Source organism: Ochotona princeps, chromosome 2 (assembly GCF_030435755.1).
Source record: "Ochotona princeps isolate mOchPri1 chromosome 2, mOchPri1.hap1, whole genome shotgun sequence".
Taxonomy (NCBI): Eukaryota; Metazoa; Chordata; class Mammalia; order Lagomorpha; family Ochotonidae; genus Ochotona; species Ochotona princeps.
The window spans coordinates 78,478,638-78,505,599 of NC_080833.1; the positions used below are offsets into that span (position 1 = coordinate 78,478,638).

General features: G+C 50.0%; 1 protein-coding gene across 4 annotated transcripts; it reads right to left on the reverse strand.

The window, feature by feature from the left end:
- Positions 1 to 3,463: 3,463 nt before the first annotated feature.
- On the reverse strand, positions 3,464 to 14,046 carry GFI1 (growth factor independent 1 transcriptional repressor). Of its 4 annotated transcripts, none has more exons than XM_058659164.1 (7): positions 13,940 to 14,046; positions 11,560 to 11,785; positions 11,040 to 11,222; positions 8,943 to 9,430; positions 8,677 to 8,814; positions 7,611 to 7,776; positions 3,474 to 5,588 (listed from the first exon to the last, which is right to left on the reverse strand). In XM_058659164.1, the coding sequence occupies exons 2-7, from the start codon at positions 11,672 to 11,674 to the stop codon at positions 5,410 to 5,412; spliced, it is 1,269 nt and encodes a 422-aa protein (XP_058515147.1). In that variant the 5' UTR covers positions 11,675 to 11,785; positions 13,940 to 14,046; the 3' UTR covers positions 3,474 to 5,409. The 4 variants fall into 4 exon arrangements, with proteins under 4 accessions (XP_058515157.1, XP_058515147.1, XP_058515150.1 ...); XM_058659167.1 differs by lacking the exon at positions 13,940 to 14,046 and adding an exon at positions 12,507 to 13,214; XM_058659159.1 differs by lacking the exon at positions 13,940 to 14,046 and having other exon boundaries at positions 11,560 to 12,194.
- Between the last annotated feature and the right edge of the window lie 12,916 nt (positions 14,047 to 26,962).

The window sequence follows — 26,962 nt, forward strand, 5'->3', positions numbered from 1 at the left end:
CTAGCCATTCGGGTCATTTGGGGATTAAACCTGCAGAGAGATGATCCCTCTGTTTCTCCTTCTCTCTCGGAACCTATGTCTTTCTAATAAAAACAATTAACTAAATAAATAAATCTTTAAATAAAAGTATGTTAATGCAACCATATGTCAGCAGCAGATGGTTAGAAAATGTAATTTTTCAAAAGAACTATAGAGAAGGGCATTTAGCTTGGCAGTCGGCACTGTAGTCAGGTTAGAGCTGCTGACTCCAGCTCCCTGCTACTGCACACTCTGGGAGGCAGTAAGCGACAGCTCACATAACTGGCTCTCTACCACCCACGTGGGAGATCAGAACTGAGCTCCTTGCTTTCCACTTTGACCTCAGCCCATCCCTGTCTGTGGTGCTGAGTATTGGGGGAGTGAAACAGGAGACAGGAGTTCAAGAGTCTCTATCTCTCTCTGCCTCTCAGAATAACTTTGCAGTTTGCTAAAATAAATGAATAAAAATAATTTTTAAAAAAACTATGAGAACCATTAAATAAAATCATGGAGAAATGTATAAAACATTATTGAAAGATATAACAAATACCTAAGTAGATTATTGATACAGGATATTTATGGATGGCAAGATCAATAGCTAACTGATTTTAATCTTTCTCAAATTAAATAATGGATGTATACAAACGTGAATTTCAATAGAGTTTTTCACAAACAAGAACGAAGGGCCAAGGCAGCTGAGCTATTCTTGAAGAAGATAAAACAGCACAGAGGAAATAAACTCAGAAAAACATGATGACTTTAGCACAGATAGACAAAGTGAACAGCAGAACAGACCTTCAAGGCCAGAGAACCACACAGAAACCGAAAGCTGGCGTGCGACAGAGGCAGCGTTACAGAGGGAAAGGTAGAATGTGCAACAAATCATGTTAGCATCATTGGAAAAAAAATCATTAGCTCCTGTTTCACAAGGTCGGTATGCAACCAGATTAAAAACCTCATGTTACAGACAAAAATTTAAATATTTCATAAAAAATATGGAGTATGATTTTATTACCATCAATTATGGACAAAAAAAAGTCTTAATCACAACGTGAAAAACAAAAACAATAAAGGAAAAGACCAATACATCTGACCACCTTAGCACCAAAACACCACCAAAACAAACAAATCTCTTCAAAGTGAAAAAGGTACACATTTAGCTAACAAATGCTTTGTTAAATATGTACTGACAGTGAGTATTCAGAATATATGTTAGAAACACAAATTGATAAAATAGTAAGCAACCTAGCCACCACCCCTCAAAAAATGGACAAAGTACATGAACAGGCAAAAAAACTCTTATAATGACATTTTATGTCTTTCTGATTGGCAAACATTTTTAAAATTTGACAACACCAAGTGTTGATAAGATACCATGGAACCACAGGAATTCTCCTTTGCTATTGGTGAGACATATAAGAGTGAAAGAGTTTGGCCAGCAGTTTGAAAATACACAGCATTTCCATTCCCAGGAAATACCCTAAAAAACTCTTTCATACACAGACATAAGAAGATGCTTGCCTCATAATCATTTGTAATAGGCAAAATTGGAAATGACCAATTTCCAATGTGGGAATAAATAAACTGCATTTTATAGGAAGTAGCTGGAATAGACTGCATCTATCATGTCTGTAATGTTTTATTTCAATAACATCTGAGGTAAGTACAGTAAGGTGCTGGCTGTGCTCTTACTTGTCGTATTAACCTCTAATTGCTGTAGTCCTAACATATTTTATTCACAGAGTAATGCTGCACCTCAGCAAGATCTTCTTAATGCTTCATAAAATTCCTAAGTACACAAAATTCTACAAAATTTAATCAAATGCCCAAATTTTTACTGTGAAATGTATTTCAGTTTTAAGTATGTGTCCATGTTGTATAGGAAAACATACATAAAAGAACTACCTTGACATAAATGATAAATACCCAATCACAGAGTAAACAAAAACAAATTTGTACATATGTAGATAAAGATTGGGAAGAAGACACCAAAATACTAACACAGACTTTCAAGCAAGAGAGTTTGGGGTGAAATTTCATTAAACTTTTCATCCAACTTAAAGAATGAAAGCACGTTGCTGAAGCGAATATACACTGCCTGAAAAGTTTCCACCGCACAAATTCTTCAAGCAGAGATTAAACAAAGTGCTCTAGAAATGCAAAGCTAAACAATGGGTGATGAGGACCTTTCAGAGCTTTCTGTAAGTTCGCCTCTTTCAATTAAAGTGTAGGTTGAACAAATGAGCACACAACACAGTGACCAGGGGCAAATCACTATTGCCACCCAGTTTTTGAGGGCAGTGGCAGTCACCAAGTCACCAGGGAGTGAGACTTTGCTCTCGCTTTAATTAAGGCGGGGCCTTTAAAACTCAATTGTTCCATTCGTGTCTCAAATCAATCAGATGAAATTCACCTTTTACGTGGCCTGAATCCTGATAGCTCGGCACACTCGATAGGTAACTCCATCCTGTCTGGTGTAGCCCAACACAAACTCAAATTAGCTCTTGAAAGGGTCGGTCTTCTCAGAGATGGCTGTGCTTTTCCGCTTTTATGCAAGAGCTGAGCTTCAGCAACTGGCTGGCTGGAGGGCTTATTAAAAATTCAGTGAAAGAAACAAAGGTGCGCTCCGCAGTCTCTCCTTACCTTTCTCCTGTTACTTCGGCAGACAAAAGGCATAGAACCTGCCTCATGAATAATGTGACATGGAATATTCACCATCTATTTTTAATGGAGTCAAGTAATAACATTAAGAGAGATATTTGCAATCTTCAAATTTCACACGGTCACAGGCACAGTAACATGTTTTGATTCCGCACGGGGAATCTCCAGATAAATTTCTTTCCAAAAGCAGGTACTCAGTTCAGATCAAAAATTGCAATTCCTTTTTTATAACATGAGCAGGGTGGGTCATGAAATGGACCACGTGATCTACAGGACATCAAGGAGAAGAGTGGGAAGGGACAGACACTTAGATTTCAATCAGTTCCAACTAACCCTTGGTGCTACATCTTTACTTTTCAAATCAGGTTGGAAATAACCAAGCAGTACATGCAGCAGCTTCTATGGGAAGGCCATCTTGTCACCTCCACTCGCTGGGAGCTCTGCCTCCTGGTTCCTGCTGTTCATGCCCCATCAGTCCTGAAAAACCACCTGACAACTTGTGACTAAGTAGAAACTGCCATAGAGACATGGTGTGGGAAGCTAAGGGAAGACACCACAATTCTGAGATTTGGAGGGACTAGAGGAAAGTAGCATCCAAGCCCCACAACCACCACCACCGCCACCATCACCAGAAACAACAATTCAGAAAGAATGGCATCTGTGCTCTATTTGCCCAGGCATTGTGCTGTAGAGCTGAGCCAGCCCCTAAATTTTCTCTGTTTATTCTCTACCATCTCAGCAAATATTGATAGATCTTCTAATGTGGGCCAGGCACTGCTCTGGGAGCTAAAGATTCATCAAGAACCAAACAAATAAAGTTTCACAGGACACTGTCCTCACTGCTATAGCCTTACCACATAAGACAGTGCCAGACACATGCTATGTACATATGCAATGTGTGTGAATTTTATCTCAATGAAAATGAGAAATCTACCAGGAGTCACCACAGGCCACGCATAGCCCAGCCAGGAGGTACCAGAGCATGGTCATAGGGATTGAGGCCAGGACATTATTCTGGTTTCATTTTCTTGAATTTATGAAATGTCTCCAGACTCTAATTTTATTGCTTTATACGTGACTTGGGATTTGGTTTGTTGCATTGGGCAAGATGGCTAAACACTGATCCCATCAGTGATGGATGGGGTGATATAATCAGGTCTAAATTTAATGGTCAAGGAAACTGGTATTGGGAAAATCAAAGGATTTGCTAAGACCAGAAATTTGATTTCTGTGTTTGTCTGAGAGCTTTTGAGGCCTGGAAGTCCCTGGAATGCTCAGAGGACAGAGCACAGGTGCCTGTGGGAACATGGAGGACTCTGCAAGGTGGGAGCTTTGCTTTATACCCTTCCTAGCGTTTCTGTTCAGAAAAAAAATTGTCCTGGAGCAGAAAACAAAGAAGGAGAGGTCTTCAAAAACCCCAGCAACTGGCTTTTGCTTTTTCTCTGGATGTGGGCTTGCTTGCTCCGCTAAGACCCTCTACTCCAATTCCCTTCAGTGTCAGCATTTCCCAGAGATTAACACGGAGGCCTTCCCTAGACTTCCTGCCTAAAGGAAAGGCAACCAGTTTCCAGTTTTAACACTTTATTAACTTAAAAGATCACTCTAATAAATATATATTCAACAAACATAATGCACTCCAGAAGATCCAAAAATGTTTACAAATGCAGCCACAGTAAAAATACCACCTTCTCCTTTACCCCATAGAGGGTCCAAAAGTTGAAAATAAGTAGCTTGCATGTCTGCCAGCCGAGAAACCTGAAATGTATCAGCTTTGCCAAAAAAAAAACGCTGAAGTCTTCCAAGATGTCCACAAGTCTTTGAGATGACTCTCCCTTCAGCCACTTTTGGTTTACACTTGGTGAAACCCAACAGTGTCCAAGGGAAGGTTCAAGATGCTGGGTTACCATCTCAGAAATCCCACAGAGGGAGAGAGAAAACTGTCACTTAGAGGGGCAGCTGTTGGCTTCTAGGGAGCAGGAACAGGGCTCTGTCTACCCTGGCTCTCCAGGACCTAGCACGGTGCTTGGTGCTATGTGAGCTGGCACTCTGTACACAGGCACGTGTACTATGCCTCCCAGAGGGGGGCCCTCCAGTCTCCTCTCATCACCAAGTCCACTTCTGCTCTTTCCTGTGGCGGCTCTGCAGTGTAGGTCATGGATTTCCAAAGCACTAGATTCCTTCCCCAAAGTAGTTCCTGAACCAGTTTTTAAGAAGGATTCCTTCAAGACATACAGTCTAGCACCCAACAGGGAGAGGTCAATAAACCGTCCTCCCAGAACAACAACAACAAAAAGTAATACTCCTTCATCTTCCTAGACAAACATGTGAGCGCTGGTGCCACCTCCTCTCCCACATAAGGCTAAGGCAGGAGGAGGAGGAGGAAGGAAATACCCAGAAAGACTTCGCTGTCTGTGGAGCAGGGTTGGTAACAGTGGGGTCCAAGGGTTATGTGGTTCCCACACGATTCTGCATCCTCTGGCATAGAGGAGAAGACTCCCGCTCACAGCCTGACAAGTCCCTCACTTCCCACTCTGCCTGACCTGCAGGAATAAAGCTCACCACCCAAACCCCATTCCTCCCCAGCCCAACCCAGGCAGCTCCAGGAAGCATCCTTGGGGGACCTGCAGACTGAGCTGGGGGGAGGGGAGGCCTGAGAAGTCAGGGTGGGGTGAGAGTGGGGTGGTAGTGTCATGTAAGCAGTTGCGTGCACTCTGCACGGACCTGCTCTGTTCACTTGAGCCCGTGCTGTGTCTCCCGGTGCCGCCGCAGGTCCACCTTTCTCTGGAAGCCCTTCCCACACAGGTCGCAGCCGAACGGCTTGAAGCCTGTGTGCTTGCGGCTGTGGGTGATGAGGTTGGAGCTCTGGCTGAAGGCTTTGCCACACACCTGGCACTTGTGGGGCTTCTCACCTGCAGGCGCAGAGGGGGGAGGGGAAGGCAGGATGAGCGTGTGATGAAGCTGGCGGCCACCCACTGATGGGCCCCTGTGCACCTGCTTCCTTCCAGCAACTCCGAGGGTGACATCTTGACTGACTCCCAGCAGGGCTCAGGAAGCCAAGGGGTGCACCAGGTTGAAAGGGAGACTTTCTAAGTTGGCGTTCCCAGCCCCCTGCCTCAAACTGTCTCATGTTTAGTGGAAACCAAGCAAAGGCCACGTGCCCTCCTCCCCAGCTGAACTCAGCCAAGGGAGGACTCCCGGACTTGAGCCGCCGCCATCACCCACAGCAGATGTTCAGCAGGTCCCGGAGGGGGCGGGGAACTGCCCTACAAACCGTGTGACTCTGTTCTCATGCAGAGGAAGTTTTCAAATCTGAGTTTCCAAGTGGGCGTTGGTTTGCATGTGCCAGAGAGCCTGTCTTCCTTCTCGCCCTTGAAGGACGGTGTGGACCCGGACAGTTCTCACTTGAGAACCCACATTTGGGGAGCTACAGGGTGCTTCTTAAAGGGGCCACCCCCTTTGCGTGGACTTTTACTTTCTTTTTTATGACATTAATTCCAAGCATCTAGACACAAACTACTCTCTTCAGACTAATGAACTCAGAAAGGCAATACAGCCAGGGCTCAGCCTTGGAGGGAGTGGGGATTGCAAATGAAGTTCTTCTGTCCTTCCTGTCACGCTCCTTCTGTCCTCCTGCTTCAAATTCCACACTCAGGAGCCATTCACCAAAACTGAGCTCACCCCTTTAGAGTCAACCAAATTTGCAAATTGAATGCTAGCTAAAATGAATGTTTGCTAAGAGCTTAATGTTTCCTTGAGTCAAGACCCTACTTGACTTTTGCTAAGTGTTTTCAACCCCTTCACTTATAAGGAGTGAATTATACGGAAACTCTAGGCAAGGGCGAAAGGATTAGAGTAAGATAGTTGTCAGGTTTTCTGGCGAGACTATCCACACTACAGAATAGCTGGATTAATAGGCAATAGTGGGTATTTGGAACAAACTACAATTTGTTTTGTGTTAGTATTCACACTGTGCAATAAGTGTCTCTGGTAAATGTCTAGTGAAAGAGAGTGTCTAGCTTTAAAACACCACCTGCCATGAGGTGCTGGGGGAAGGGCGCAGGATTTAGAAGCCAGAGTATCCTATGGCTCCCCGAGTCACTCAGTCTGATTTCTGGTAAATTTTTCCAGTCCCTGAGGTACAGGATGGTAGAGAAGCTTCTTCTACAATGTGAAGCAGCAACAAGGATCCAGCAAAATGAGATTTAAAAGCATTCTGCAAACTTTACATCCTGCACTAAAGCAGGTAAGGAACTGTCACATGACCTTGTTGATCTTTTGAAAAGGGCTGTGGGCGAATGGCAGTTTTCTGAATCTACCGATTTCCATGACTGAGAGTGGGATAGGGTAAATAGGGGTCAAGAGCATAGACACTGGAGAAGTCAGACAGACCGAACTTGAGCCCTGGCCCTGCCGCTGGCTAGCAGGTCATTTAACCTTCCTGTGGCCTCACTACTATTCTCCCCTCTAAGCTGAGGCCAGGGACCAGCTCTAACTCTCAGGGCTTGTGACATGCATCAACTGAGTATTGAAACTGCTTAGCACACAGTTCAGCAATATTTGCCTTTTTTCCTCCTCAATCAGAATGGGCTTTCAGACTCCTAACAATGCAATCAGCAGGGCCACATTGGGCCACACTGGAATCTCCGCCAGAAGGCTGGGTGGGAATCCTGAGAGAAAGTCTTCAATTTGTAGGTAAACATCTGCAGAGCAGCCTGGGGCTACATTTTTCACCTGCCCCCCCCCCCCCCCCCCCGCAGCAAGTGAAGCAGCTGCTAGCCTAGAGGAAAGCTGAGTTCCCAAGGATGGGCGACCTGCTTAGTGGTCCTACCTGCAGACCTCAGGGCTGTAACTGAGCCCTTGAATTTCCTTCTCACAGCCTTGACTGCCTCCATTCCCCCACCCAGAAGGGGTGTGTGGGGCCTCCCACTCACCAGTGTGGATGAAGGTGTGCTTCTTCATGTCTGATTTCTGGTGGAACCGCTTGCCACAGTACTGACAGGGGTAGGGTCGGGTATCTGAGTGGATGAGCAGGTGTGTGGACAGCGTGGATGACCTCTTAAAGCTCTTGCCGCAGATCTTACAGTCAAAGCTCCGCTCCTGCAGAAAGAGAAAGACATGCCACTTTCTACAGCAGCCACCCCGGGTCCACTCCGCTCCCCGGAGCGTGTCCCACCTTCCTTCCCAGTCCCTCGATGCTTCTGCTCCACATTCTCCATCCTCCTCCTTTCACACCTCCCCCCCTTAACAACTTCTCACATCCCCCCCAGCAACAGTGTCCCCACCCTGTATTTTTAACACCCTTCTCCACCCCAGCAGCATAAACCTCAGTCACTTGAGAAGATCCCTTCCGTCTGCAGTTAGTCTTGGGGTTGGGGGAAGATAAGCAGTCAACCTTCCTAAATGAGCACTCTCCTGTTATAGTTGTTTGGGTGCTCAGCTAAACTGCAGCATCTCTGCCGACTTCCTGTCTCGTGTACTATGAGATTCCTCAGTGCTTAGCACCTGCAGGCTAGGCAAGAGACACTTAGAGGGGGAATGAAGGAAAACACAGCAAGGCAAAGGTGTTCCTGGGTGCTCTCAACTAGCCGAGGTCCTGCCCTTTCAGTCTGGAGGAGTCACCCCAGATTAAACGACTACCATTTGGAACAGAGAACAGAAGCGAAGAATCAGCTAATAAATCTGTTGTATCAGCAGTAAGAGTCATGCACACAAAACCTTCCGAAACCCGCATGAATGATGCCTGTCACTCACAATGATATGACACTACACTCTTGGGCTGCCTCAAGCCCCGAGTCAGCCGCTGCCCGCCTTCCTCGCTCTGTGCGCCTACACCAGGACGTGGGCGCAAGGCAAGAGGGTCTGGCAGAGAAGGCTGGAGCCAGTCGGGACAAGTGTGCCAGGCAAAGGCGGGGCAGATGCTGCCTTGAAGGAGAAGCACAAGACCCGGAGCGCTAAAGCCTGAGCCGGGCCGTGCGCGGCCTGGCGCTCCGCACTTACCTGCGAGTGCACGGCTTTGTGCTGCTCCAGGCTCACCGCGTGCCCGAAGGTCTTGCCGCACATCTCGCAGGCAAAGGGTCTCGTGCCGCTGTGGGACCTGCGCACGTGCACTTCGAGCCCGTGCGGCGTGGAGAACACCTGAGACGGGTGGGGCCGGGGGTGAAAAAGGCCGCTGAGAAGGGCCGCGGGGAGCGGGCGATGTGGCGGGCTGCGGGGTCGAGCGCGCGGGCGCGTGGCTAGTGCGGCCGGGCGTCTGGGAGCCTCACCTTACTGCACTTGATGCACTTGTAGGAGCCGCCGCCCAGCAGCAGGCGGGTGCACAGCAACTCCGACTCCACCTTGACGCCAGTGCCCTTGTCTGCGCGCAGCTCGTGGCCGCGCTCCGGGTACAGCCCGGCGGCCGCTGCATGGGGTCTCTCGTACAGTCCTGCCGCCGTGGGCCCGAAGTCGCCGTAGAGCCTCAGGCCCGCGCCACCGGCGGCACCACTGGTCGTGCCGCAGCCCCCTGGTGTCCCGGTCCCCGCGCCGCCTGCAGCCCGCTCCGGCCCATACAGCGCTGCCGGGTGGCCCGGCTCCGGAGCGCGCTCGCAGAAGAGACCAAGGTCGGCACCACGCTCCAGGGCCGCGCACGGCCGGTAGCTTTGAACCAGGTGCCGCAGGTCAGAACCCGCCAGGCTGCTCCACGAGTAAGGCTTGAAAGGCAGGGTGAAGGGCTGGGCTTCGTCCAGCGATGGGCACAAGGACTTCTCCGAGGCTGTGGAGGCATTGAGAGGGTGCCGGGTCAGGCAACAGCCGACTGGATGGAGGCACCTGTTTGGGCTGCGTGTGCGGACCGCCCGGACCGCTTCCTCCCCCAGCTCGTAGGAACTCCCCTCGAAGCAGGTGCCAGGGACACCTCCCCTCCCCATTCTCCAGGAAAAGGCGCTCCAGGGACATAGCGTCGCAGGGAGAGAACTTAGGGAAACTGTGAGAGGGCTGCGCCAGCGCTCCTATTCTGGAACGACCCGCGCTCCGAAGGCGGTAGACTAGCGAAGGGCGCATTCAGGAACCGTGAGCTGAGCTGTGCCTCGCGAGAAGGCAGCTGCCGTTCCGTCTTGGTCTGCACTCAGGGCCCGTGGGCTAGCGCTTGCCCTCTCTCAAATCCTACAGGTTCCCCCGCTCAATTCTCTCCCCGCCCCGGGATCCCTGAGGAAGCCGAGGAGCAATAAAACGTGGCCCCAGACTACCTGAGATGCCTAGCTGAAACCAACAGGTGTTAAGAAAAGGGCACATGGCAAAAGAGCTTCGGGCTTGGACTGCTTTCCAAACCCTCCCCGTTTCCATTCCTGTTGCTTAGTACGATGGGAAAACCCGAATTTCTCGGAGAATAATTTTTACAAGTAGTAACTTTTGGCCAGCCTCATGCCAGGAGAAAAACTCCTGAATCTTGCCCCTTACAGAGAGCATTTTGCTAAAATTAGCGACCCAAGATATCCGAGTGCAAGCGCACTTTCAAACACACACACACACACACACACACACCCTGCAGACTCCCATCCAGACTGGCCGCTTCAGTGGGAGGCTACACCCGGAGCTTCCGTCCCGGGGGTTCCGGAGGTGCGGGTCCCTGGCGGCCGCACCAGGAAGGACCCTCCCCGTCACGCCCCCCCCCCCCCCCCGCACACACACACTCCTCCGAGCCACGGTTCTAGCCAAGTTCGCTGGCTGCGTTAAGGATGGATAGTGAGTGGTGGCGTACCTTGCCACACCGTTCAAATCTCCATTGGCAGCAACGCAATTGTCTGCTCCTTCCTCCCCCTGCCTAACCGAGCTTCTCCCCCACTAAACGTGCAGCCACTCGGTTGCACGACTGCTCGCTGGAAATGAAACCCCAGCAGGCTGGTCTCGAGGCTGTGCCGACCTGGCCGAACGAAAAACGAAACAGGCTCCCCAGCCTGCTCCTGTTCCAAGACGGAGCCGCCTGCCGAGATTTTTGTCCCAGACCCCTCCCTCTCTGGACTCTCTCTGCACTGCCCAGCCCTCAGTTTGTTTGGGGGCTCAGGGGGTCTAGATTATGGAATCCTAGCACCTTTTATCCAACGCGGGTCAGAAAACGAAAGGTCGGTCTTGCTGCGCGTAATCCCCGTGGACTGAGCCTACACCAGTGTAGGGGACCAGCAGACCGGAACCCGCCGCCCGGCATGCGGGATCGGAGTTGGCAGGCCAGACGCCAGCCCGCCGGGTCTCCCACCCCCACTGTCACGCTAACCGCCTCCAGGAAAGCCTCTCCGCCCGCCCCCTACTCGGCGTTTCTGCAAAGTCGCGCGGATTCCCTCGGCATCACCGAGTCCCCGTAAGCCCCGAGCGCTCCCCACAATCCCTACCTGGAGACACGGAAGGCGACGGAGGCCTCCACAAATCCTCAAATTCAGAGCTCCGGTCGCAGACGCTGCCTTCACAGCTGTCCGGAGACGTAGAGGTTCTGTCAGGGGCCTCGGTTCGCTGGGACTCGGGGGACAAACGGTCCCCGGGCTCCGCCTTCGCTCCGCCTGCACTGGAAGTGCTGTCTGCGGAGAGGGAGGTGGGACGGGGGCTTAGGTAGGCCCGGTTGGGATGAAGAGCGGCCGGACCGCAACACCCGAGCCTCCTCCTTCTCCTCCCAGACCCGCACCAGAACCCTCCGGGATCCAAGGGCGAGCCGGTGGAGTCCGTGCTGTCCAAGCGACAAAAGTCCCCGGAGGAACCAGGGCAATCAGGCGACAGGTGCGAGGGAGGAAGGCAAAACCAAAAAACCCCGCAGCACCTAGGACGTAGGGGTTGCTTCTCTCGGTCGCAGGGAGAGTGATGAGGGACATCCCTCCCCCACCCCACAGCAGCCCCGGGCGGCCCGAGCGCGCCTCGCACCTGCTCGGCCCGGCACAGGTGCATTCTCCAAACGCAGGGAATAGTCCGGTCCGGGGGAGCGCGGCTGGTGGTAGCTGTGCGCCTTCTTGCTCTTGACCAGAAATGAGCGAGGCATTGTGGCTCGGCGCTCTTTCCCCCACGCAGCGCTCCTAGAGTCCCTGGAGCCGCTGTCAGCCCACGGTCACGGCCAGAGCTTCCTCAGTCCCGGTCCAGCAGAGATCTGAGACTGAGGGATCGAGGAGAACCAGATTGGAAATGCAGATCAGTGGTCTGCGGGGCCTGGGACTGGGCCCTCAGGCGGAGAGGGGAGCGCGGGCTGGGGAGGAGCGAGGTCTGGGAAGGAGGGGCCTGGTCCCGGCGCGCCACGCTCACCAGGTGGCACTCGGACAGGTGGCGCAAGCCGCGCCGCTGCGGCTGCGGCAGCTCAGAGGCAATGCCCGCCTCCCGAGGGCCCTAGCGCAGACCCTTAGCCCCAGCCCTGCCCATGCCCCAAGGACCCTGTCCTTGCCTAGCAAAGCTACTCGCTCCCACAATCACTCTTCTCCAAGATCCCAAGCACCCAACCAAGTCGGTCGGTTACCCCCGACTCGACCTCTCCCAGCCCGCCAGGCTCTGCTTCAGGCCTGGGGAGGGAGTGCGGGGCCTGATGATGCATTAGTGATTGAAATCCCAGAACACACTCTCCCCTCCCCAAGAACCCACGGCAAACGGGAGGAATACTAGGGGCGGCGCGGGTTGGGCTGGGGACAGCAGAGGCCGGACAACAGTGTGTGTGTGTTGGGGGGGGCGGACAGTGGTGGGGACGGGGTGGCAGACGACCAACCCCAGCCCCGGGATGATCTCGCTCGCCCTCACACTTGCCCCACACGCGGAAAGGCTGGCCTGGGTACATACAGCGGCCATGGAGAGCCACCCCAGGGGTGAGAAGTCACTTCCAATCTGCTCACCCCAAAGCTTGTCCGGGGGAAGTCGAGCCCGATTCGGGCGCACTGACCAGGAAGGGTAAGGTGCCTGGGATCCGTGGAACACCGACGGTCTAGGGAACCAGCCTACACGGACGCGCCAGCGCAGCCAGACAACCGACCCGGAGCACGAGCCCAGCCGGGAGCCAGCCGCCCGCTGTGCGCCTCTCATTAACCCCCAATCAGTTCACCTAATCCCGGGTCGAAATCCGAGCTCAGCGGGAGGCGGGGCTGCGAGTGGGGGCGGGCCCCCGCGGCTGTAGGGGTGCAAGGGTGGGGTGGCGGGTCGGAATCTGCCGCCTCCCGGGGCGAAGGAGGTGGGGGAGCCCTAACCACTCCGTCTGAGCTGCAGCCTAGTCGAGTTCCTAGTGGTCACGACTGAATCCGATACGAGGACACTGGGGACCCCAGGCCAAGGCGGGACCCAAGGTCCTCGGGTTTCGCGCGTTTTTTCCGGCCGGATTAGGAGCGGCTCAGTTCCCAGGACAAGAGGCGGGAGGCAGCCCGAGTGTGTCCGATCCCTCAAGCGGCTCCTAACGAGTTCCGGGGAGGATTCGCTGCCCGGAGGGCGCGCAGTTCCCGCTCCAGTTCCCCAGGCCCACTACGTCCCCTTCCCGGGAGGAGTGGGGACAAGCTTGGAAGGAAAGACGGCTGGGCCCGTGTGGGGGCCTCCCAGTGATACTTGAGTACCACGACGCCCCTAGTGGGTGGAGGGAGCTGCCCGCCTCCGTCCGGGCTGGCCGTGCCAAGGGCTGTGCCGCCTCAGTTGCCCCTGCACTTTTTGGCAGGCACAATCAGTCGGCGTCAATAAGCCCCCCGAAGGATGGCAGTTGGGAGCAAAGAGAAAACGGGCTGCAGCGATTCCGAGGGCCTCGCTGAGGGTTGGATCCACGCCCGGCCACCGGGAGCAGAACCACGTCTCACACACGCGCCTCTTGCGGCCCCGGGACCGGCCAGCTTCACCAGTTCCTGCCGCGGGGGGCGGTTGGCAGGGCAGAGCGCCGAGCGCGTGGGAAGGCGAGCGGGCGCTGCAGCTGGCCGCCGGGGGCGGGGCGGCCTGGGCGCCCGGGGCCCGCGGGGGCCTCTCGGGCTGCTTCAGGGCCGGGGAAGGCGGGAGCTAGACAGGCGTAGAAGGGGCGGCCTTCCCGAGCTCCACGGCCAGCGCTCCCACCAGCTGTTTCCTTCCCTACTGGACCCCCCATTACCCTGCAGAATCACCAAACGGATCCTGGGGCGGCGTTCCCACCCGCAACCCCACTTTCGCAGCCCGGTTGCGCGCGGGTCGGCCCGGAGCCCTCAGCAGCCCTGGCACTGTCCCTCTCCCTCAGGGCAGCCGGCAGCAGCTGCGGAGCTGCCTGCGCCCCCGCCATGCCCCGGGTCCCCACAGTCCCCGCGGCCGCCCGCGAGGGTGGACCTACCTGCGGGCTCAGAGCGCGGCCACTCACCGCGCTCCGACAGCTTTCAAACGGGATCCTGCTTTCGGGAGAGCCCGCGCTGCCTCGGCCTTTTTTTTTTTTTTTTTTTTTTTTTTTTTTTTTTTTTTTTTTCTAATCTCCTTCCGAGCTCAGCCCCCAAAACCACAAGCTGCACTTCCTGAGCGTTACTGGGCGGCCCGCGAGCCCTCGCAGACCTGCCCCCTCAACCAGTCCTCGTCGGGTGGCCGCAGGCTCCCCCTGGGCGCAAGTGCTTGAGGGCGGACACCGGACCCGGCCTCTCCAACCCGGGTCCTGGGCGACCCTCCGCGGCCCTTCCGGTTGTTATTATTGCTGTTGTTGTTTTAATCATCTGTGGGAAGGCAAGGGGTTGTTGGGGGGCGAGGGCGTGGGGTTGGAGATCTGCAGGTCCGACCACCCAGACAACTTGAAATGACTTGAAAGAAAAAGAACTATTCTTGGCTCCCGGGAGACTTCCGCCGCGAGAAGTCGCAGAGAAGAAGACACAGATTGACTGACTGGAGCGGCGGGGAGCTGGCTGGATGTGCGCTGGGCTAGGAGGAGGCCCGGCCGCCGCTCCAGCCCTGGGCACACCCCTCTCCCCGCCTGAAGCCCACCGCCCCCGGGGTCCCGGCCGTGAATCACCCGCGGTCCGCGGTGCCGCCGGCCTGGAGCCCCGGCGAGCGTCCGCGACGTCCGCAGAGCGCAACCTGCCCCGTGGGGTCCCCGAAATAGCTTGTTGTGGAAACACTTGGGGATAAATACGCCCAAGGAGGCTGAAAATACCTTGACACCCAATCCGAGAGGTTTGCTCATTTCCCTTCGGATTTAGGTAATGGTTAAATTTGGAAGAGGTGGGCGAGCGCCGAGCCCCCGGCCGAGAGAGGGCCCGGGCGGCGCGTCCCGCGGGCGCCCGGCTGGCCTCGCCCTCCCCACGCCCAGCTCGCCGGCGTCGGCCCCGAGGGCGCTCGGCCCTCGGCTCGTTTCCGGCGGTCTGAGCTGCGAGAGGGCCGCGCTGGGGGCGCGGGGGCAGCGGCGGCTGCGGCTCGGCTGCCCGGCCCGGGCTCCGCCGGCGGTGGCGGGAGGGGGAAGCGGGAGCACGCCCGCGGGCACACCCGGGCCGGGCGGCGAGTCACAAGGCGTCCCCCGTCCCTCCCCGGGTGCTGGCTAACAGGAACCCTTTTCCTCTGCCACGGCAGTATTGGGAGGGTCGGTAGTGGCCCTCGGCACTGCGTCCCTTGTGGGCTCTCCATAAGCGTCCGTGGGCTGAGTCAATGCGAGTGTAAAGGATGAATTAGGTTTATTCATAGAACGGAGGAAAGCATTCTAGAACCTCGCCCACGAACACATGGGGCAACCCCCGCGGCAGACCTTGTGCCCTGCGTGCGGCCTGACCAAGTGGGCATCGCTGTGACCACTTTGCTTTTCTGAATGAAATCTATTGAATTTTGATTAGTATTGCGTACACAATAAATCTCCCATATCAGACACGGAGAAAAAGATACTGCTTCTTCCTTGCAAAATAACCCTAATAGTAGAGCAATCCAAAATTTTTACTTAAATTTTTTTAAACCCTTAAACTCTTTTCCCTAAAGGATGTTTTCTGAAATGATTTTACATTGTACATTTAGAGCGTTGTGGGGACTATCTGGGTAACATAGCAGTGCTTCAAGCACACACTTATCAGTTAAGCAGTTCATACTGCCAGGCCTGTGCTGGACGCCCAGCAATGGGCAAGAGACACGCAATGGGCTGCTGACTTATCCTCCTGCTGCTGCTTTTTGTTCCACACACCCTTTCTTGACAAATGAAGAAATCAGCAATCTTAGAACGCTACGATGAAATGAAGAACATGCTGCTAATGCCTGATGGCTTATGTACTTTATTTCACTCTAAGAGTAATCTCAGGGTCATTCAAAACCGAATCTTTCCCTTATGCGCTGCTATTCTGCTGAACAGAAAGGCACATTTTTAGAAGAAAATCATAAATCAGGCAAAATAAGGTTTCTTATCAGCAAAGTTCTAGAGAAATGGCTGATCCATTTCCTCTGCTAGTTTACAAGTTCAAAGCCAAATTTTCTTGAAAAGATGCTGTGACGATTGAGTAGACTTGCTGAGAGTTGCTGTTGGGGTGATAACCAGAGCCTATACTCATGTTTTCTTCCCAGAAGGACAAGAGAAGAGGTTGAAGAAATGAAATGATAGAGTTCCAGGAAGTGGAAGTGCATTAAACATTGTATGTGTGTATCATATTTTAATGCTGTACCATAAATAGTGAGAGAAGGAGGAATAGTATATATCAATTTACAATAAAATTTTTAAAACTCTAAAATTAAAAAAAAAAAAAAGGAAAATTTAGAGACTGTGAAGCCGCTAGTAAGCACCAGGAACAGTGCTTAGAACAAACCTCTTTAGGACAGATGCAAATTAGTCACCAGGCTTTCTGATGACCTTCTATCGTCTGAACTATATGGCTGCATCATTCATCAAACCAATAAACCAATACCCATGAAAAGTGCTTAATAGTGAGCTCAGGTTAGCTACCTAGAGCGCAGTGCTGAGAGTGGGCTGCCGCACTCAAGGGGAGGGGAGCTCAGAAGACCAGAAGGGAGCCCAGAGAGCAAGAGGAGCTCTTAAAGTGACAGCCCCAGGACACTCCTGCTGACTTCCCACTGCTGCAAACTGCCCCTTGTCCACTTATAAACACAGGGTGAAAAGCAGACACGTGAATGCTTTTTAAAAGCTACCAAGAATCTTTCCCCACCTTCATTTACCACTCTAGAACGGAAATTGATCTAATGATAAGCAGTGTGTAAACTTGGGGCATTGTTTTCTATAAACAAAGCCTTATAGGTACTTTGCAAAAACAATTTTAAGCTTACTAATTTTCATCCTTGTTCTAATTGTTATTAAACCATAATTTATCTGTGTATGCCCAATAACAAATGACCCTCTCATATCTCAGTCCCAACCCAAGTTTGGGTCAGTGGCCCATGTATTTCAAGCAGTGGCTGATAGATCAGCATTCCCTTATAAAAAGTTTGGAGGCATTATTTAGAAAGGAAAAATTGAAACAGGCTATTATGCCTCTCTGTTTTTTAACATATATGTTCTGTTGGCTGGGGGGTGGGGGTGAGAGGCACAGAGGAAGAGGCTTTGCTCCTGAAACCTCCCAGGGAGGTGGTACCACCATTTTTAAGAGATATTTCTGTAAAGCTGGCTTCACTTAATGCTCACGGTGCTGCTGTCCTGAATGGAACCACGCTCTGACGTTCTGAAGGCAGTCAGATGGAATGGTCCGTCCAGGTTCTGTCAGGACCGGCTTTTGCACCCTTGGGGAGTCAGCTCAGCTGTCCCAGCCTGTCTCATCCTTGTGAAGGTACCTTGCATGACCCTGGAGTTGTCCTTTGATGTCCACTGATGGCACGTTTGCTGGGCAGCAGGAATAAGAATGTATCCAAAGGAGTATATCCCAGGTTTAACAAAATCTTTAAAAATATATGAATCATGCTGCATGTCATCTGTTCTAGAAATAATACAACCAGCAAAAACTACTCTCCAATATTCTTACTCTGTTCTTTAGAAACAAAAGTAAGAATCTTTTTTCTTCTTTGAAGATTTATTTTTATCGGAAAAGCAGATTTACAGAAAGATCTTCCATCTGCTGGTTCACTCTCCAAATGGCCACAATAGCTGAAGCTGAGCTGATCCAAAGCCAGGAGCCAGAAACTTCTTCTGGGTCTCCCACATGGGTTCAGGGTCCCAAAGCTTTGGACTGTCCTCCACTGCTTTCCCAGGCCACAAGCAGGGAGCTGGATGGGAAGTGGAGCATCTAGGACACCCATTTAGGGTCCCTGATGCCTACAGATGGGGGATTAGCCAGCTGAGCCATCATACCAGCCCCTAGGAGTCAGAATCATATACAGACATGATCTGTATTCTGATTTTCTTGCTGAATATTATAATCATATTTCTTCTTTCTATCCTATTTTTCATACTTTCTATAATGAAAAAAGCACTCTTTTGCAGTTAAAAAGGTATTTAAAACCACAATGTTCATCTCACTTGCTTTTTAACATAATTTTTTGATAGCTGATAAAAAGTTCTATCAATTCATTATTTTAATTTACTTAATAGATCCAGCCTAGTATTTGGCTTATTTTCACTTTTCTAAAAAAAGTATTTGTTTATGTTTCTTTGTGTGGCAATGAGAGGCAAAGAGAGCTCCTGTCCACTGATGCGCTGGTTCATTGCTCCAATGCCTGCAGCTGCTGGAGTCGGGTGAGACAGCAGCCAGAAGCAGGGAACTCAATCCAGGTCTACCATGCAGGTGGCAGCGCGTCACCTACTGGACCCTGTGTGAGCTTGTGTGTATCAGCAGGAAGCTGGAGTGACAGGCGTCAAACCCAGGCACTCCAGGATGGCAGGTAAGCATTCCAAGTAGCTTCTCAAACACCAGACACCAGACACCTATGTTTGTTTTCATTTTTTCATGCTTTTTAGTAATGCAATGGCAAGTTTGCTCAACAGAGCTTTCCCCAATTTGTAATGATTTCTTTAGGATGAATCTTTAGGGGTGGAATCTCTAGACCTAACCATGAATATTTTTATAGCCCTTCATATGGTATGTGCCAGAACAAGCGTTTTGGGTACCAGGTTTATGGTAATGCACAAGTCAAGGAATACTTATCACTGAACAGTTAAAAGACTATAAACATCACCTCTGGAAAAGTTAGACTTCAGTAAAGACCAGATATAGTACGGGTCTTTATTTCATATACAAGAAGAATATGTTAGACTGGGACCCAGCCTCCCAATTGCTATGGCTTTATCCTTCTGGTATTTAAAAGGACTTAATTTTTATTTTTGGATTGGCTGTCGTGCTATTAGTCAGATAGCAATGAAAGTTACACACATATATATTTTCTAAGTTACATGAACTTAAGGAAAATAAGTGCAGAGTGGTAATTGTGTGATGACCTAGTTCCTTACAGGCAAAAGAACAAGTATGAGAGTAGCAAAACAAAATTAATATGACACCATAGGTCACCACGTGCATTAATGGCACCATTATTTGTGAAAAGGGGAGAATACATGTTTTAAACCAACATTTGTAAAAACTGTGAAATGAGCTAAACGTTTGGAGACAAATGAATACAAGACTCCCACTATGAGTAAGCTCCACTCTTGTGTTAGTATTTTGAATCTTTCAAACATGAAGAACAACATTATTTGCTGTTAGTTAACACTTTGAGACTGGCAAGCGTAAATCTCATTGTATGTTAAAATGCGATCTACTATTATAAAAATTTAAGTCAGTTTTTATGCAAACACCCTGCTTTGGTGTTCAGAGTTCAAATAAGAAAGCTGTTGCCCTCACCACATACATACATATTTTTACACTGTTCCTAAGAACATATTGACCATTTGTGTGGGTTGCACGAGATGACTCTTCATAGAAACATATCCAACATGAACTTTCATGGGGGGAAAAAAGGAGTAGACTTTAGTTGATGAATGGAAACTACAATGAAAGAGAAAATGCAAAATGATTTTTCTTTCAGGTTTTTCATCGTTTCCTCCAGGATGTCTGGTAATCACCCTGCCCTACCTCTGATGGAACACTTCACTGTAAAAGAGTAACTCCTATATATTGAAGTTTCAAGCCTTTACTTACAGAGCTCAGTGCCCTGACACCTCACCTCCTGGGGACCTCAGGCCAGGGTGGCCTGCCCTGGACTCGGAGGACCTGACCACGTGGGCACCCTCAGACTCACCCTGCAGGTCCTGCAGACAAGGACAGCATAGACTGATGGGCACTGAGGCTCTGGCTCTGTTGCTGTCCTGAGCCTCCCAGAGGAGAAGGCGAGACTGGGAGCTCTTGAGGATGACTTCTGGTCATTTCTCTCTCATGTCAGGGACACCAGCGGTTTAAGAACTCCAACTCCTAGCTAGCAGCTTTGCAAATCCAACCAAGTCTGTTGATTGCAAATCTTGTGTCTTCCCACCAAACCACACAACTTGTTCCACATGCAGCTCGGGGAAGGGAAAAGCCTTGAGACAGGAGTCATGTGCCTGTCACAGGCTGGGGAGGTGATGGGTTTGGGGTTGGTGCAGAGGGGACCAACCCTGCTTAAGAAGGTCAGGGGATAACAGCCTGAAAGCTGCCGAAAGCAATGTGGCCGTGGGACAGCGTATTTGTAAAAGAAATGAAACAATAAGTCAAAACTCTCTCACTGTTTTGGTCTAAGCATGAGCAACATCTTGGGATGTTTTCTTCCCATCTTAAGGAAGAAGAGAGGCTAAGTATATGTTTTAAATACTGTGTTCACATTATGTGGTTGTGAATTTTACACACCGTGCTGTGATTTTGCTGATCCTGTCATGGGAGAATTGGGTTACTCCTCTTTTATCCCTACTGTAAATAATGATGCAATGTAGAATTCTTTTCTTTTTAAAAATTTTTTATTTTTGAAATTTATCGTACAATTCTGTATAGTCTGGGATTCCCCTTCCCCCCAAATTCCACACCCCCAATTGATTTTTCCCATAATGTCACGCTCTTCATAAGGAGTTACAATTCCATCAGTCTGCTATTTAAGTGTGTGCTGACATTGCTGGTACAGATAGTGTCAGACAGTCCATTGTCCCATTATCTAGATATATCCAACACTTTCACTGGGAGTCCATCTTTTATTTGGAAGCAGAGATGCATGCTGCATTGTGTCTTCACATCTGCTTTATGGTAGTCTCCATTACTCTACCACTATACATTCCAATTTGCATGATGGATTCTTTATATTAGAGAGAACATATGGTGATTTACTATTGGATGAAAGGGTAAGAATTTAAGATAATATTTTTAAAAGATTTCTTTGTTTATTTGAAAGGTAGAGTTACAGACAGAGACAGAGAGATCTTTCATCTGCTGTTTTTCTCCCCAGATGACTACAACATCCAGAGCTGGACCACTCTGAAACTGGAAAACAGAAACTTTTTCCAGGTCTCCCATGTGGGTGTAGGGGCTCAAGAACTTGGGCAATCTTCCACTGCTTTCCCAGGTACATTAGCAAGGAGCTGGATTACAAGTAGAACAGTAGGCATGTGAACCATGGATGTTGGAGCTGAGCCAGTGGCTTTATGTGCTATGTCCCAGCACTAGGCCTGCTTTAGGAGGACATGGGTGGGGGGTTAAAAGAAGAGTTACATTTATAAGGAGCTGGATCTTGAAGCAGCACTCACATAGAATGCCTTTATCCCAGGCCATGACTTAACCTGCACTCCGCAATGTCAACCCCTGAAGAACCATTTTGGTTTTTTTAAATTTTTCTTTCTTTTTTTTTAAAAGATTTATTTATTTTTATCAGAAAGGCGGATATACAGAGAGGAGGAGAGACAGAGAGGAAGATCTTCCGTCCGATGGTTCACTCCCCAAGTGAGCCGCAACGGCTGGAGCTGAGCCAATCTGAAGCCAGGAGCCAGGAGCTCTTCATGTGGGTGCAGGGTCCCAAGGCTTTGGGCCATCCTTGACTGCATTCCCAGGCCACAAGCAGGGAGCTGGATGGAAAGCAGGGCTGCTGGGATTAGAACTGGTGCCCATATGGGCTCCCGACGTGTGCAAGGTGAGGACTTTAACCACTACGCTATCGCACCAGGCCCTCTTTGTTTGTTTTTAATGGGAAACATCACACTTTGTTGGATGGCAGAGTGAGCAGTTACAAAAGGACATCTCACACTAAAAATGTGTGCCCAGTGCAACGACTTAATGGTTAAATCCTCACCTTGCATGTGCCAGGATCCCATATGCGCACTGGTTTGTGTCCCAGCTGATCCACTTCCCATCCAGCTCGCTGCTTGTGGCCTGGGAAAGCAGTCGAGGACGGCCCAAGCCTAGGGACCTTGCACCCACATGGGAGACCTGGAAGAAGCTCCTGGCTCCTGGTTCCGATCAGCTCAGCTATGACCATTGCAATCACTTGGGGAGTGAACCAGTGGACAGATCTTTCTCTCTGTATCTCCTTCTTTTTGTAAATCTCTTTTCAATAAAAATAAATAAATTTTTTAAAAAGGTACACAAGATATTTGCTAATGAAAATTAATTGGAACATGAGCCAAGCGGGGCAGCTTTTCCAAATACAGTTCCTCTCCCTCCCCTCCCAGCACTGTAGGGTGGGGACAATGTCAGTCATTTTCCTGAAGCAATAGAACCCCTCAAGGGGACCTTCTAGGTTCTTAGAAAGAACTGTCTGTTGAGATTTTTGTTAAGGCTTCATTCTGTCTTCTCTCAAGGCCATCAGACCAGCTTCTGTATAGACTGCACTGATGCCAATACCAGACAGGTTATCTTTAGCCATGACCGAGCCACCCAGGGTTACAGCATCGGCCAGCCATGATCCCACTCATGTGAAACTAAGGCATGAGTCTCTTGGTCTTTTCACCAGTCATGGGGAACTCAGCCTTCCTGTCTGAGTCCCGATTTTATAAGTGCTGCAGTATGCAACTTTTCTACTCGCTTTGTGGCCATGTCCCCTTTTGAAACAAATCCATCCAGTTGGCTCAATGGTTCTAGCGTTGTGAGCTGAATTTCTCTGTCACCACCAGAATTTGAGTCATATCTGTTGTCCCAGTAGCATCAGTTTCATTAATAGATGCGGTGGACGGTACATGTTCTTTGGCAACAGGAAGCAACCCCTGTATAAGCTTTGCCCATCACCTAAGTACTCCTGAATGAGTTCAGAACCAACTGCCCTCAGTAAAGTGGTGGGGGTTTGTTTTGCTGCTGCTTTGACCAACAAGGCTTTCCCTGAGCCAGGTACACTATAGAGAATGACTCCTTTGGGGGACTTTATTCTCATCTCTTCATAATATTCTTTTTTTTTTTTTTTTAGAAAATATATATATATTTTTAAATTGGAAAGTCAGATATACAAAGAGGAGGAGAGACAGAGATTAAGATCTTCCATCCGCTGATCCATTCCCCCAGTGACCACAACGGCCAGAGCTGAGCTGAGCCAGGAACCTCTTCTGGGTCTCCCACATGGGTGCAGGATTCCAAGGCTTTGGGCCGTCCTTGACTGCTTTCCCAGGCCACAGGTAGGAAGCTGGATGGGAAGCAGGGCTGCAGGGACATTAACTGGCACCCATAGGAGATTCCAGCACTTACAACATGAGGACTTTTAGCCACTAGGCTAATTCACTGGGCCCTCTTCATAATATTCTTAATGGGGGAGAAGAAGTCCACAGGTTCCTAAATTTCCCAATCTCAGCATAGAGGCCTTTTTCGCCTTCATCACTGCAACCAGGGGACCTGTGTAACCCATCAGCACCCCTGTCACAGCATGTCCTTTGAGGCTGAGCAGGACCCAGCAGCTGGTTCTGGTAGCTTCTTATCCACAGAGGTAAGGATGCTGACCAAGCATTCTGACCCTACGCATGGCGACATGGCGGCATAGCTGTCATCAATGGCCACCTCCAAGGTCCCTGCTGACATAGCATCCCTCTCGGGTTGTGCACCTTGAGTGTTCCCTCCTGCTTTTTTTCTAACGGTTTCATTTGTACCTCATTACTTGTTTATTTGAAAAGACTTATCTATTTTTATTGGAAAGGCAAAATTATGAGGAGAGAGGGAAGGGGAGGAAGAGAGATCTTCCCTCAGCCACAGCTGGGCTGGTCTGAAGCCAGGAGCTTCTTCTTGGTCTTCCACATGGGTGCAGGAGCTGAAGGACTTGGCCCCTCCTCTACTGCCTTCCCAGGCCATTAGCAGAGAGCTGGGGCAGAAGCAGAGCTGCTGGGACTGGTGCCCATATGGAGTGCTGGCGCTACAGGTGGAGGACTAGCCTGTTATTCCTGATTGCTAATCACTCCTTCCTCCACGAGGAGATAGTCTGGAATTCACTCAAACTTCCGTACTTTAAGTCAGCACTGACAGATGACCCGGTGGCAGCTCACTGGCAGCTCCAGTCCTGGGTCCCTTTGTTTCCTTCCTCATTCCCTACACCACTGGACAAAGAAGGTTCATGTTTCTTTTTCTTGTCCTTGTCATCTTTCTTGCCACCTTCAGGACCAGGGTCACCATTTTGACCCTGACCCACCTTGATTCCTCTCAAGAACCATCTATCTATTTATTTGTTTGTTTGTTTATTTATTTTAGAGCTTTATTAAATTTTATTTAAAAGGCAGATTTAACAGAGAAAGAGAGGAGATACAAAGAGAAGGTCTTCCATCTCCTAGTTCACTCCCCCAAATGGCCACAACAGCCAGAGCTAAACTGATCCAAAGGCAGGATCCAGGAGCTTCTTCTGGGCATCCCACATGGGTGCACGGTCCCTAGGCTTTGTGCCATCCTCCACTGCTTTCCCAGGCCACAGGCAAGGAGCTAGATGGGAAGTGGAGCAGCTGGGATATGAACCAGAGCCCATATGGATTGCTGGCACCACAGGTAGAGAATTAGCTTGTTATGCCACTGTGCTGTACCCTTCCCCCTTAAGAACCACTTAAAGCCTATAAACACATATTGGCAAGCTATTTCCCCAAATGAATGTAATAATTATAGTCTTGTCAAAATATCACAAATATCATGGTACTGAGAGGTGCCAGAATATAGTCATTAAAGGCATGGCTGAGCCACATATCCGTGGTCATGACATTCTGGCTCTGCCATTCATTATTCTCCAATGAGTTCCTCACCCCCTCTGTATCTGTCTTCATCTGTGAACATTGTTACAGTAAAAGTAACTGCTCCCAGGTTGCTGCAGGCATTGAATGAGCTAGAAAGCAGAAAGCATAGAGTAGCATGTGCTGCAAGTTACCATCCATCACAAGCCACGCACTGCCCAAGGCCCTTTAGTTTTTAATTTTTTAAAATTTTTATTTTAAATGCAGTTACTAAGAGAGAAAGACACACACACACACACACACACACACAGAGAGACAGAGAGAGAGAGAGAGAGAGAGAGAGAGAATCTTCCATTCGTTAGTTCATTGCCCAAATGGCTTCAACAGTCAGAGCAGAGTCAATCTGAAGCCAGGATCCAGGAGCTTCTTCCAGGTCTCCCAAGTAGGTACAGGAAGCCAAGCATTTGGACCATCCTCTACTGCTTTCCCAGTTGTATTAGCAGGGAGCTGGACTGGAAATGGAGCACCCAGGACTCGAACTGCTGCCTATATGGGATGCTGGCACCACAGGCAGAGGCTCAGCTCACACTGCCACAATGCTGCCCCTCTCCCAGGTCCTTCTATACCTCATCTCCACTGTGATAAACGAGCTGCAGGGTCAGGTCACACAGCCAACAATGATTGTGCCATCCCTTACTAGACCTCCAAGTCTCACGGCCATGGCCGCAGTGAGCCCTGGGTTCCAGGTTTTCCAATGACCTTTCCAATGGTCACGGGCTGTGTCTGCATGGCACACAGTCGTTCAGGTGAGCTTAAGCAAGTAGAGAAGGGTAGAACACAGCTGCTTCTTTCTATAATGCTCTTAACTATTCCTGTGGTCAGACGAGGGCCAAATTATTGACAGCTGAGCTTTAATAAAGCATATGCTCACATATATCCCACCACAGGCCAGTGCACATGGCCCTCTGTCCCTTCCACTGGAGGGACCGAGAGCAGGGATTTTGTGCAAATCACACATCTGCGGTGTGCTTCGCAGTCCCTCTGTTCAGTAGTGGAAGAGGCAACAAGGATGCCCCAATAACATCAGCATGAACTCTGCCTGTGATGCTCATCCTGGGGCTTCCAGCATGGAGACTGCGTTTGGTAGCAGCTGTTGATGCCTGCAGGGTGGAAAAGCCCGGCACAGGATAGGTTCTGTAGATGCAACTGCACAAAAACTCATGTCAATTTAACAAATAACTGAACGTTGGCTAGATGGCAGTGCATGTGCCAGATGTGGGATACAAGGACAAGTATGGGGTTTCCACCCTCCTTCAACCCGCTGAGGAGTGAAAGTAGCAAGGAGGGAAGACATGAATGAAGAATTTGGCTTTCTTACCCCAGCTATTCAAAACGGCCACCTGACCCCATACGTAACGACTTGGCTTTTGACTACTCAGCACATTGCACGATTTTTCTACAGACAGGAGACTCATGCAAGATGGGACTAGAGTGGGAATTTGGAGCATGGACATAGTGTACTGGCTGCAAGTGCAAAGGATCTCCTTTGGGCATGAAGACATTCTAACTCCTGGTTTAGGGATATTTAGCAGTTTGCCTAGTGCACAGATATTTCATTTTGACATCTTCCATGTTGCTTCTCGACCAAAACTTGACGGTTGTGCTTGCATTTGGGGAAGAGGAAGTCAGGGTCACTAGCAATGGCTCTCTTTCTCTCCCTTCCTTCCTTCCTTCCTTCCTTCCTTCCTTCCTTCCTTCCTTCCTTCCCATCTCCTTCTGCTTTATTTTCAATCACAAGTTAGGATCGACTGTGATTATTAATCATTATTGGTTGCTGAATCAGAGACATTTCTCCTTGGGAACCTAAAAATGGTCACTGTGATGCAGGCGAACACAAATTGCTATTTCTTGAAACAACAATGTATATTGTTGACATCACGCAGCAGTGCCTTTTGGTTTAAAAAAAAAAAAACACTTTGAGAAACTATGACACTGCTAGCAAGGTACCAGCTGTCTACTGTCCTAGCTTAATCCATGGATATGTTTAGACTAAGCTATCTGGAGAAAGTGCATAAGCCAACATATGCCTTAAATAATCCTCCCTGAAAATTGCTTCTCCCTCGTAAGTTTTTAATAAATATTGGATGACAAGATGAGATTATGCTCCCAGCCAAATCCTGGAATGCTGCTATCACATGTCTAAATTCAATCCATCTGCCGTAATAGACAGTTTAAGGGTGGAGTTTAACCTACTGTGAAAGCTGGGGTGCTCAGGGCAGGGGCTGTATGGAGGCTTTGTCACCTCCCGGGGCAAACCCAAGTCAGGTGTGAGCTTTCCCCAGGAGATTGCCTAGTCTGCAAGCCACACAGCCGAAGCTTGAGAAAGTCACATTC

What these genes read in the sequence shown, in the direction of transcription:
- GFI1 (XM_058659164.1), bottom strand. Translation starts at nt 11,674, where the DNA reads ATGCCTCGCTCATTTCTGGTCAAGAGCAAGAAGGCGCACAGCTACCAC. An exon ending in GTCGCCTTCCGTGTCTCCAG is followed by an intron (nt 9,431 to 11,039) that starts GTAGGGATTGTG and finishes ATGCCTCCACAG; the next exon opens with CCTCGGAGAAGTCCTTGTGC. An exon ending in GCACACCTTCATCCACACTG is followed by an intron (nt 5,589 to 7,610) that starts GTGAGTGGGAGG and finishes CTGCGCCTGCAG; the next exon opens with GTGAGAAGCCCCACAAGTGC.